We start from the raw sequence: 12,064 nt of genomic DNA on the forward strand, positions 1-12,064 counted from the left end.
TCACGTTCGCGAACGGGAAAGCCAGGATTCGTTCCCTTACTGATTCGTTCTCGCGGTGAACTGGAAATGCGAATCACTCAGTGAGTGATTCACTCAGTGAGTGAATCGTTCACTCACAGATTCGTTCGTTGGTGAACGGGGAATGCAATTCACGACTGGTTCGTGAACAGGAAGTTACGTCATTTTCTTCTTTGTTTTGTTTTACGGCTAGGTGGCACCAGCTTCAATGGGCATTACCGACACCTACTGGTTGAAGTTATATGAACGGAAAAAATGAACGAATCACTTTAGGAAGTGACTCGTTCACTTTCGTTCACTGAAAAGATACGTTCTTTCTGAACGAATCGTTCACGCACGAGCCAACACTACTTTTGTGTCAGCTGGTTTGTACTCAACTTGTACACAAAGTAGATTCAAAGAATTTCGAACGCCACAAATTGGCAGGAAAACAAAACAAACAAAAAAACTAAATTAAAACAATAAAATCGTACCGGGAGCGGACACTCGTAATGCCACGGCCAAGACTCATGACGGTTATAGTATAGTAATAACCCCGCCGGGCTAGCTCGCTAGCTGCTTAGCCATTTGTTCGCAATCATGGCTTCTCGGCAGCAGAGTTCCAAACAGCGGGTGAGGAAACAACAGCGGGACGACGATGATGACGACGACTCGGACGCCGAAGAGACAAGCCCGAGCCGCAGCCCCAGTCCGAACCCCAGCCGGGGCCCGCGTAGGTCGCAGATCATTCATAGCGGGCACTTTATGGTATCATCGCCGCACAGCGAGCACCCGCCGAAGAAAGGCTACGACTTCGACACCGTCAACAAACAGACCTGTCAGACGTACCACTTCGGCAAGGCCAGCACGTCTCACATCTCCATCGACGCCTCGCTCACCAAACTCTTCGAGTGCATGACGCTGGCTTACAGGTACTACCAGTTAATTACTCTGTCACAATTCCCCCAGTTATAATTTTACCCTCCTAAAAAAAAGGAGGAAGAAAACCCGAGTGGTTCTTGTGTGAGCATGTTATAGAAAAGTGACTTGCCAGCCAGTTGCTATTTACGGATGACAAACGAGGATTCCCTCGGACTTTTGGAACCAGCTTGGATTTGTCGTCAGGACTATTAATAGAGCACGGGATTACTACCAAGCAGGCATGTTGTTGTCGACTTTCTTTAGCTCAACCATGCTGCACATATTTAATGCTTTTAATCTAATATAGACAGGAAACAGGGGGAAAAATACTTTTACAGAGGCCCACTAAAGCAAATACATAGAATACAGTGTCTATTAAATGTTTCTTCCAGAATTGATTTGTACTTTTCATTTTGACTTGGAAATTTTGCACCCTGGTGAGGATAAAGCGGTTCAGTCAATGGATGGATGTGACAAGTAAATGGTAAATCCACTTGTTTCCACAGCGGTAAACTGGTGTCTCCCAAATGGAAAAACTTCAAAGGTCTGAAGCTGCTCTGGAGGGACAAGATCCGCCTCAACAACGCCATCTGGAGGGCCTGGTACATGCAGTGTAAGACCGCTTATTTTACCACATTTTTGCTTGATCGATTTTAAACTCTAAGTTTGCTTACGTAAAATGCTGCCCTCGCAACGTAAGAAGTGAAGGATTACTCGACTTTGGTTTTCTCAAGTTTGAGTGATTCAACTTTTTGTCCCATGCAGATGTGGAGAGGAGGCAAAATCCCGTTTGTCATTTTGTGACTCCGCTGGAGGGAAACATAGACCTGGAAGCGCATCGTACTTCCGAGGTGAAGGTTTGAATGCATATCAAAAAACACATGATTAATTTGGTGACTTTATATCATCATTTGTGTGTTGTAACTGCTAGATGATCACCACAGAGGGCAAATGCTGGAAGAGAAGAATAGAAATTGTCATCAGAGAGTATCACAAGTGGAGGACTTACTTCAAGAAAAGAGTTGAGTTTGGGTTCCAGTCACTTTTTTTTTTTTTTTTTCGTCTTACAGCACTGTTAATCTTTCTGACTGTCCCTTTAGTTGCAGAAGCACAAGGATGACGACCTGTCGAGTTTACTCAAGGTATGCAGAGTTTGGAAAAAAAATATATACAAAGCATGCAGCTTGTCAGTGCACCAAAACCTTTTAATACCTTTGAGAAAAAACAAATCAAACTAAGTCGTTTGGTTCTGTTTTCAGTCTAGAAAATCAGTTTGTTTGGTATACAGTAGGATATAAAAAGTCTGCACACCCCTGTTCAATCGTCCCACCTTTATGGTGACAACTTGTACAACTAAATGGGGAGGGATTTTTAAATTAATTAATTTATTTATTTTAAAAGCAGTATCACCAAAAAAAAAATCACATTTGAGCAGTGGTGTGTAGACTTTTTAAATATACTGTAAGCATTTTACATCAGTTGAGATTCAAAGCCAGGTCTCAAGATTTGTTAAAATTAGAGTTTCGATTGCGGACGAGGATTTCAATGCAGACTTGAAGACAGCGTTCAAGTGTCAATCACTAAACTGTAAAAGTCAAAGCATTCCACTGAGCGCGCATGCATCTCATTGTCGACCCCACTTGTTGGCTGCGCTGGCCCTTGCATGCTTGTGTGATTGACCAGCTTGGTGCTTACATTTCTAACACCTAAAGGGGCCCAAGGAGCAGTTAGGGCTGTTTGGGGAAGTCTCTCCAGACATGCTCCGTGCTTGCTTTTGTCAGGATGAAGAGAGCGAGGCCCCCGTGCCCATGGAGCTGGAGAGCCTCTTTGACATGGAGATGCTATTGTCCGAGGTGTCTGACACGCTCTTTTCCACCTTGGTCTCGCACCAGACCACCGCCTGGCCCAACCCCAAGGAGAACGGTGAGGATTGGCGAGTCATTTTTAAAAAAAAATATTTTGTAAAACAAGTGGGGGGTGGGGCAATGTTGTATTATTTCAAGCCCGTGAAAATCTTTTGCTGGTGCAATTCCACAGCTCATGCGGTCAACGCAGACATGATCCAACCGGGCCTCATGCAGCTGCAGCCCAACCTGGACTTTTCTTTTGATCCACTACAAGGTAGCGGCCAAACGTTGTCTCTTTTTCAGGTGGAAAAGTCTGCACACCCGAGCGATCCATGAAAGGAGTGCCAAAGGAGAGCGCTCCTTCTAAAATTGTGACTTGTTGTCCGATGGCGTGACGCTTTTGTATGACTAAAAGTAGATTGAGTCCCGCACATGCGTCTCTTGAACACACACTAATTGTGCACCTGAAGGAATCACGTGCTAGTCTTCCAGTAACTCCCCTAGACACGAGTTTCCTTAACCGAGTAACCCACAAAGTAGAGGATGATTTTTTTTTTTTACTAACCGCTTGCTAACATAGACTCTTGTTTCCAGACTTATTTCACAGCTTCCGTCCACCCGTCTTCCTCCCCGTTTCCCCCACCTCACCGTCAGGCACCCCACTGCCCGGCAGCGGCTCTCCGTCGCAGGTAAACACGGAGTGCGGCGCCTTTAACGCACCACTACAAGCAGAAGGTGTAAGATATTCCCCGCCCCCACCTTCCTGCCTCTTTTTTCTGTCCTTTACAAGTAGTGGTCAAAAATCCACGTAACATAGTCATGGTACTAAACTGGATAATGGCGCACGAGCAGCTGCTCGGTCTGCTTAACCGCATCATTACACTGTAAATAGCGTCTCTTTGTCTTTAAATGTCAACATTATTATTATTTCTGGATGCAACACATGTCTGATTACAAAGCAGCCAGGCAAATATTCTTTTCATGGCATTTCGGTTCATTTCCAAATTGATTTGAGGCAGTTGAGTTACAAGCTTGTTCACAAATTAAACTCGTGTGTTTTGTCACCAGAGCCACTTATTGTCGTCCATGCAGCTCACAGACAGCCAAATCCCGTCCCCCATGACCAGTGCAACCAGTGGAACCAGTGCTGAGAGCATTGTGGACAACTACTTGCCTCTTTATCCGGGGCAGGTGGCGCTCAGTGAGCACGCCACCGTCTCCTCTCACAATCCGCTGGCGTCCCAGTGCCTCCCAACGGCCCCCATTCTCCCCCGCACCTTGGACTCCGCAGCAACCTTGGGCGAGACCGTCGCGATCTCGCCCTCCGCTGCGCCGACCGCCGATGCGGTGTGCACGCATCCCCCGCCGCCTCCCCCTCGGTTGCCCTCCCTGGTTCCGCTGTTAGCCGCCCCGAAGCCTCCGCCGCCGCCTCACACCTTTGCCCGCCCCCGACACCTCCAGCCGGCCAACGGCAACAAAAAACGAGACTTGAAGAAGATTTCCCCAGCCAACCCAGTCGCCACTCAGCAGCTCTTCATCACAGGTCTGGAGGCAAAGTTGACTTTTTAAAACAGGGATTCTCCAAAAACTCACTGCCGGCTTTCACATTCTCAGGCGTCATCCCGGCAATGAAAACCGACGTGACCTCAGCTCCCGGGGTGCTGATCACTCATTGTGGAGTGGTACGTTCTCAACAACAAATTGACTCACAGATCATTGTGCACTCTGCTTTAATTGTCTTTTGGTACGCGTCAGGCCGGTGGGTTCTCTGTAGTACCTCAAACCCAAAAGTCTCCTCAGTGCATCATCCCCTCAGAGAACTCGTTTTCCTCCAGCCACCGAAACCAGAAGCCCGCATCAGTTGTCGGTAAGAGTTTGCGACTCGCTAACGCCAAATTTTATAATAATTCCCCCCCCTCCTCTTTTTAGTGAAGGGCCAGCCAAGGTCAGGCCAAGGCTCCCCTTGCGCTTCAGATCAAGTTCCAAGTCCACAGTCACTGATCAGCAGCAGCAGCACAACACCTCAGGTGAAACAACGGGAAGGGAGCGTCAGCATTTTATCACTTAGCAAAGGTGGAATTTTGACGCACATTTCTATTTTCACATAGCACATAGTGTGGTGGATGGCGAGCGTCAGTCTTAAACATGACAATCATTTCTCAGCATTGCGAAATATTCAAACCACTCTCTAAGCCCGGAAAATATCTTAATTGACTCCTTCCACGCACTTTTTGACCAAACGTGCCACTTACAGAAACAGGTGACGCCGTGTTCGTGTCATAGTTAGCGTCTATTATTTCTTTTTCAACTTTACATTTTTTGTACGTTTGTCTTGTATTAGTTAATTTTTTTTTGTATTTTTACTCAGTTGTCATTATTACAGATTTTTTTCTTAGTTGTATTACTCTTCATATAGCTTTATTATTATCTTTTTTTTTTTTTTTAAACCGATATTTCTTATTTCTACAAGTTGTAAAGCTGGAGCGACAACGTCTTTTAACATCAGTGTGAAAGTAACGCATGCGTCTGTGCGTTTCAGATTCCAAGGAGAGCCCACATCGCCGAGCAGAAGAGACGATCAAATATCAACCACTGCTTCAAAACGCTCGGTGGCCTGGTCCCCACCCTCAACTCCCAAGCCAACGTAAGGAGCAGCGGGAGTTGTGATTCCGACTGCGTGTGGTTACCATTCCGTTGGAAATGTTCACAGATCAGTATTGCAGTCACAATGCAAAAGACGGTGGAACATGTTGAAAAGCTCAAGCAGGAGAGGGAGCAAATGCAAGAAGACATCAGGAAGCTGCAGGAGGAGATCACAAACCTCAAAGCCTGCATTAAGTATGCTCATACTATTTGCAGTTTTTGTTTTTAAATAATATCTCTTCCTCTCTCTTGAAGTTGTCCCCAATATATTAATACTTGACTAATATTTGCATTTTTGTTCAATTATTCAGGATTTGTTTCTCTCTACACATACAGTATAATGTCTATTCTTTTTGTTGTTGTTTTAATCTTGAATTTTTGTGCCAATAATCGTTCCGACACACTTGGACTATCTACTGGCTTTTGTCCACCAGGTGACGCTAAATTTCATCGCTTCAATGGAACGTCATGCATTCAAAGTTTTTTTTTTTTTTTTTCCCTTTAAGTGAACATAATATTCTTTTACGACAGCTCGTTAAGTCCGGGGCTCATCCTGTTTTGTTTTTGTCAACCGCAGCCTGTGTCACGACCAGATGCCGGCCACGGGAGCGCAGGTCACGCAGCGGCGCTTTGACCACATGCAGCACAGGTTCACCGAGTACGTCAAGCTGCGTTCCCGGCAGGACTGGAAGTTCTGGCTTGTATCCTCCACCTAGCTCTTGTCTATATTTACGGTCTGAGAGCTTACCAGTCAGGTTGTATCAGTCCGTGATTGTTTTTTGCATGTGCGGGGGAAATTTGCTGCGGTAGGAAGGAATCCTCAGTGGAACATGAGCTACTTCATCACCTGTCTTAATTGTTGGCTGCCGCCATCATGAGATTGGTCCCCTCTTTAAACAAATCTCACGTTGATAGTTCGAACCAACTCCATGACAGGTGAAAATCCTCCCTAATGATTTACACCATATAAACATTTATTTTAGTCTGACTACTCCCAAAGCCTATACATATAAGCTTATTAAAATACTTTTGAAATTATTTCTTGGCAAATGTTCTGTTCTCATTGCCAAGTAATGAGAAACTATCAAATAACATCACTTTAAGGAATGAAAGAGTACTCGCTCGCACGGTTTACCAAATATGATGTGACGCATGCTTGCCTAGAGCTGTTTGACATTTCGATTTGAACTTTATTCGATTATTAGCTTTAGCATTAGCTTAAGGGTTACATATTGCGAAAAGCCAAAATTAAACAGCTGCAACTTGCAAGGAACAGAAACACGATTTCAAAGAGGCACTTTCGGGCAAAGTGGCTTTGACGGGGCTTGAGCGCATCTCAGCAAAATTCTGGAGCAAGCCTTGACTTGGCGCGTTTATCAGTTCAGCGTCATCATCAAGCCTCTCTTCGAGTCCTTCAACAAGATGGTGTCGACCGCGAGCGGAACGGAGCTTTGCAAGACAACGCTGGAGTGGCTCGAGCGCCACTGCTCCCTGGTCGCACTCAGGCCCAGTGAGTCAAACATTCAACACACACACGCACATTGATTTATGAAACGTTGTGTGTTTGCGTCGATGTTTTGAAAAAAAAAAATGCCCTTGTTTTCATTTTTTAATTTCTATGGAATTAAATTAATGCTTGAGTCAAAGCTGTTTGGATATAAGGACACGTAAAGCAAGTTCCGGGGGGGAGGGGGTCAAAGTCTGAAAATAAAAATAAGAGTGTGCGCTAGCGGCTGCCACGGTTGACAAGGAGCGAAGACATTCTTTTGGCACTGCGCCAAGATTGTTAAGACACTAAAAGTCACAACGTCGGCAGGAATAATTGGCACTGTCAAGTTTGTTTTCTTATGCCACGTGGATCCTATCGTTGTCTTTTTAAAGTTATGTTTCTTTTCTACTTGTGATTATCTTTGCTTCGGGTAGTTTTTATGTGCCGGACATTTGAACTTTTTCACTTTGTTTTCATGGCCAAATATTTGCATTGTTGTTTTCCCTTCAGGCCAACATTTGTTTTGTTTATTATCGTTTTAATTCGCAGCATGTTTTATTGCTGCAAGTAGGAAGTAGGCCTGTCAGGATTATCACACAGTATTGAATTTATTTGGGGAGGAGGAAAAAGTAACCATTGACAGGAAGTCATACAAAGTACATAAATAGCATATTCATTCATGTGGTATATTTGTAGTCCTGTATGTAATAAGTGAACCTGTGTGCACCAGTGGTCAGCAGCAGCCTTTGCCAGTTGAGCACCAGCACGTCCATCCTCAGCGATCCATCACGCTTGCCTGAAGAAGCCATTCAGGCACTTAGGCACGCCGACGTGGAGCCTCGATCACAGGCCATCTGATGTCCATCCTTTTCCTCCTCTACGTCATCATCATCACGGAGGGCTCAACTCGTCTTCCTCTTTTTGTACTCCTGAGAGCTCTAATGGCTGTGCGCATGGGTGGCGTCTTTTTTTCCGGGGGCATTTTTGTAGTCAGGCGTTGTTAGAAATGGGCCTGTGCGCCGTTGTGGGAGTGAACACAGCAAGCTTGATTACTGGCCAATCAAAGCTCCCTTCCTCACACTTGACGATGCGCCCCTTTTTTTACACCGAACATGTCTGCGAAATAGGGCTTTCCATTGTCATCTTCGGCACAATTTTTTTTTTTTGACCCGTTTGCCTCGGCGTGAGTCATAATGAACAATGTTGAACACAGTTCAGAAGCGAAATGAGTGTGTGGGTAGGTTTCTTTGAATTTCTCATGAAGCTTGACACCACAATGTAGCTCCCCCATTTCCTCCGTCCTTCACATTTTGCTTTCTCAGCCCTTTTCTGGTGAGCGACATGACCTACAGCCCTCATAGGGAGCTTCACAGAAATAGCAATAAAGCACATGGCTTGTTTTCTTGTCTCTCCAAATATGTTCAGTGCAAACAGTGCCGTGAAAAAGTATTTGAACATTTGTCCAGTTCTTACTTTTCGACATGGTTTCCTCACTTCAGCGTTTAAGCTCATGAGTACTTGTTAATATCAGATAACTCAAAGAGATAAAATGCTATTCCATTTATTAAGGAATTAATGATTTAAAGCGGGCGCCTCTATCAAAATGTACTTGGCTCCTATCCCGAATAACTGGCGGGGCCACTCGGCGGCAACAAGTAGCAATGAGTCGTTCACGTCTTGGCGGGACTATTTTGCTTCACTTTAGCAACACTGGAGAGTTTCCGAGCAAGCGCGGCCTTTTAAAGGTCATGCTAGGTTCAATCAGTCTGATCATTACATTTGTTTGATAATCTGAATAAAGTGGGGAAACTATGCCATAAAACTAAGACATTTAAAAAGAGGCAAATACTTTTTCATGGCACTTTATATTTACCGTGTGGATTATTTGCCTCATCGTGTGAGCGCGTGTGTATATACAGTTTTTGTATCGATCCATGTGTTCTTGTCGGGCTCTCGGCAGCGCTGTTGAGCACACGAAACTCACATTTTGTCTTCCAATCATTTTTTATGGTCGCAATGTAAATGCAGTGTCATGTTTTCTCTTCAACAAACGTAATGAAACGACGCAGTTTGTCATGTTTTGTACTCAACCATTTTAATCACAACATAATGCGCTGTCATATTTGATCACAAAACAATGCTGCGTCTTCAAAATGTTTTGTGAAGAAAAAAAAATCTCAAGTGTTTTTGTTTTGGTTTAGCATGATTGGTCACAAAAACAGGGTTATGTTTCGTTTGCCACAGTCTTTTTAACTACAAAATACGTTGCCATATGCAGACTTGAAGACATTTTTGGATGCCAAAAATGCTTCGTTGTGGCTTGTCACCAACAAACTTCTTGATTACACAACCTTCATTGCAATGTTTTGTCCTCAATAACCTTGTTAAACACATGAGAAGAAAATTTAGTCATGTTTCATCTTCAACTTTTGGATCACAAAACAATGCGGTTTTGTGTTTTTGATGCCAACATGTATTGTCAGATGGAATCATCAACCTTTTTGATCACAAACAATTCATTGTCTTGCCTTCTTTGGACATTTTCATCACAAAAGATGCTTTTGTCGGGGGGGGGGGGGGGGGTGTTACAAAAATATGCTTTAGCAAACTGCATTGTCATTATTATTGCTGCTGCTGATGCTTTTATTTTAGATGGAATTTTTCAGGATTATTATTGACATGTTTAGATGGATGTTTATCGCCGCCATTGTCAAGTTTAACAAAAAACGTTTTGATTATAAAATTGATGGTCGTGCTTTACCTACGACAAACGTGATCTGCTATGCTGTGATTTTTTTTTTTTTTTTTTACACCCAACCTTTTTTCATCCACGGCACACCTTTTCCTTGGAATAAATTCACACCATATTTAAACGTCACTTCTGTTAAAATATCTCAAACTTGATTTTCCACAGAAGTCCAACGCTTCTACACCCCCATCCTTAATTATTGCGTGCACGTCAGTTATGTCAATATCCCTTTCATACTTCCTGCATGACTTCATTCAAGGACAAGCCTTAAATTGTGACGAAACAAATGAGACACTGACTCAAGAGTCAGATTTACAAACATATAAATCCATAAGGGTAGCTTCTTCAATTGGCCACTGGTTATTTCGTATCTTATTAGCATTCAACGCATGCGCGCATGCAAAACACACACGCTGTTTGTGGTCTTACCTTAATTTGGAGATGAAGTCCATTCGCCAATGCTTCGCCACAAATAGCTCCGTTACTTTGTTGTAAAAGTCATCCTTATTTTCCTGTAGTTTAGGCACCTTTATTTTTGGCCTGCATCTCATTAAGCTCTGATGCCATCGCTGCAGCTCCGTCATATGTTTGAGCAATTAACTTTTCACAAGAGCTGTATTCCCAAGACATACAGCAGGGCCTCGTCTATCATCACTTACGTCATCAAAATGCCTCCTTCACGTCACTTCAGTCTACTTCACTGTGATGGACCCCAAACAACAGAGATCTGCTGCTAGTTTGTGACATCTGCTGTCTCGTTCACTTCTACATGAACAATTAGGGCAGAATTAATCACCCCTTGGCTCACGTCCGCCCCCCAGATTTGACACCAGATTTGCCTCAAAGTGCAAAAAAAAAAAAAAATAGTAAGGCTCGTCAACCCTGAACAAGAGACGTTCCAAAAAATACGTCATAAATACTTTTATTTGAACTTGAAATAAATACACACAAACGAAATTGTGAATAGGATTTTGAATGAATAAATAAATACATAAATAAACTATAGCTGTAGATTCTGCAGCTTAGTTGGTGGTAGTCAGTCAATCCAAATGAATGAAAGTTCCTTCATCATACTAATCACAGCCGGGCTGTAAACTGGTGAAAGCCTCCACCCATGTTCGGGTGTAGTAGATAATGCGGAGGCCGTGTTTCTTCAACGCGTAGCCGTGCCATCTGACGATTGGTCGGCGGCATTCTGCCGTCACGCCGTTGTCATCTCCATCGGCGCCTGGTCCTTGCTGGCGCGCCGTCAGCTCCACTGCTGCCTTGAACTGGTTGTGGAAGACCCTGGCGTTGCCCATCAATTGCTCTCGATGCTGTTGGGTCAGATTCCCAACAATGGGCGGAAGGTGTCGCTCCAGGTAGTCGCTAATGGAGCACACAGCGTCGCGAACCTCGGCACTGCTGTTCCCCACCGGGATGGTTATTCCCGGGATAGGCTCTAGGGATTTCCGTCTGTATTTCAGCGGCGGGTTCCCGTTGAAAATGTGTTCCACCTGGAGGCAAGAGTTTAGTGTCACAAAATTACTCGAGTGTATGCTAGATCCCAAATTGGGTGAAATAGTTAACCAGTGCTGGGTTATTTATACTCAATGCATTAAGGTTGACGATTTGACCCATGATTCAGCACTGTAATCCATTAAGCACTGGTGGAGCTATGGGTGAAGGGAACCGCCCCCTGAAATATTCTTGGACCATATCATAATTTCCTCCGGGAAACATGTACTGAATGTTTATCAGCATTTCCTGAAATATATTTTGACTTTGTCTGTTTGGTTTTGTTTTTTCTGCACTGAGATATTTTTGCCCCCTACCAAGGAAAAAAATCCCAGCTCCACCACTGCCAACAAAGAGTAAAAAATAATGAGTTACAAAGAAAGGTTGTTGGGTTATCATATATTTTTGGATTAAAATAATACGTTAATACCAACACTGGCCAGCAGTGTTGTTCAGTGAGTCATTAACAGTTTGTAAGAATGTTACTTTCATGTTACAAAACAACTTCAGTGCCCAAAACTTAAAAATGGTAACCATCTTCAGTGTTGGGAAAATATCTGTTGCAGTTCTATAGCTAATTCCCACCTTTTACAGCTTCAAAAGTGACTTACGTAATCCCTTTCGGCCATGGCTAAATTACACAGGGCCAGCTCTGCTGCCCTGAGGTTCCCCCGCAGCGTCATGATGGCATCGCCAGTGCAGGTCACCGTGACGATGTAAGAAGACAGCTGCAGCAAAAGCACAAGTGGCAGATGCAGCTCACCTTGCAGCACACGCATCACGCTCCTGACATCATCATATGACAAGCTTATATATGACAAGATTTTTTTTTAACTAACCCCCTCCAAAAAAAAAAAAAAAAAAAAATTGGCTTCACGACAGATTTCGTAATTGAGCACAATGAGGCAATCGTGTCATGTT

At 43.8% G+C, this 12,064-nt stretch overlaps 3 protein-coding genes across 5 annotated transcripts in view; 1 reads left to right on the forward strand and 2 right to left on the reverse strand.

Annotated features, from left to right (window-relative positions):
* Nucleotides 1–10,449, reverse strand: part of kntc1 (kinetochore associated 1) — a 40,894-nt gene extending 30,445 nt beyond the window's left edge. Inside the window, exon 1 of the mRNA XM_088376369.1 lies at nucleotides 10,076–10,449. The gene's annotated coding sequence lies outside the window, so the exon portion shown is untranslated. The remainder of the gene's footprint in view (nucleotides 1–10,075) is intronic.
* Nucleotides 352–9,673, forward strand: mlxip (MLX interacting protein). Of its 3 annotated transcripts, none has more exons than XM_088376380.1 (17): nucleotides 352–929; nucleotides 1,425–1,531; nucleotides 1,684–1,769; nucleotides 1,850–1,939; nucleotides 2,019–2,060; nucleotides 2,631–2,841; nucleotides 2,956–3,039; nucleotides 3,360–3,454; nucleotides 3,834–4,308; nucleotides 4,380–4,447; nucleotides 4,521–4,632; nucleotides 4,695–4,792; nucleotides 5,305–5,409; nucleotides 5,476–5,603; nucleotides 5,986–6,109; nucleotides 6,789–6,918; nucleotides 7,628–9,673. In XM_088376380.1, exons 1-17 carry the CDS (start codon nucleotides 598–600, stop codon nucleotides 7,753–7,755), a joined length of 2,415 nt encoding a protein of 804 aa, XP_088232506.1. In that variant the 5' UTR covers nucleotides 352–597; the 3' UTR covers nucleotides 7,756–9,673. The 3 variants fall into 3 exon arrangements, with proteins under 3 accessions (XP_088232506.1, XP_088232507.1, XP_088232508.1); XM_088376381.1 differs by having other exon boundaries at nucleotides 3,858–4,308; XM_088376382.1 differs by having other exon boundaries at nucleotides 2,700–2,841.
* Nucleotides 10,450–10,552: 103 nt separating the features above from the next.
* Nucleotides 10,553–11,992, reverse strand: LOC148397662 (uncharacterized). Its single transcript, XM_088376389.1, has 2 exons — nucleotides 11,755–11,992; nucleotides 10,553–11,142 (listed from the first exon to the last, which is right to left on the reverse strand). The coding sequence occupies exons 1-2, from the start codon at nucleotides 11,920–11,922 to the stop codon at nucleotides 10,720–10,722; spliced, it is 591 nt and encodes a 196-aa protein (XP_088232515.1). The 5' UTR covers nucleotides 11,923–11,992; the 3' UTR covers nucleotides 10,553–10,719.
* Nucleotides 11,993–12,064: the final 72 nt, after the last annotated feature.

This window comes from Syngnathus floridae, chromosome 5 (assembly GCF_059516105.1).
Source record: "Syngnathus floridae isolate MCC-2025c chromosome 5, RoL_Sflo_1.0, whole genome shotgun sequence".
In the NCBI taxonomy this organism is placed as follows: domain Eukaryota; kingdom Metazoa; phylum Chordata; class Actinopteri; order Syngnathiformes; family Syngnathidae; genus Syngnathus; species Syngnathus floridae.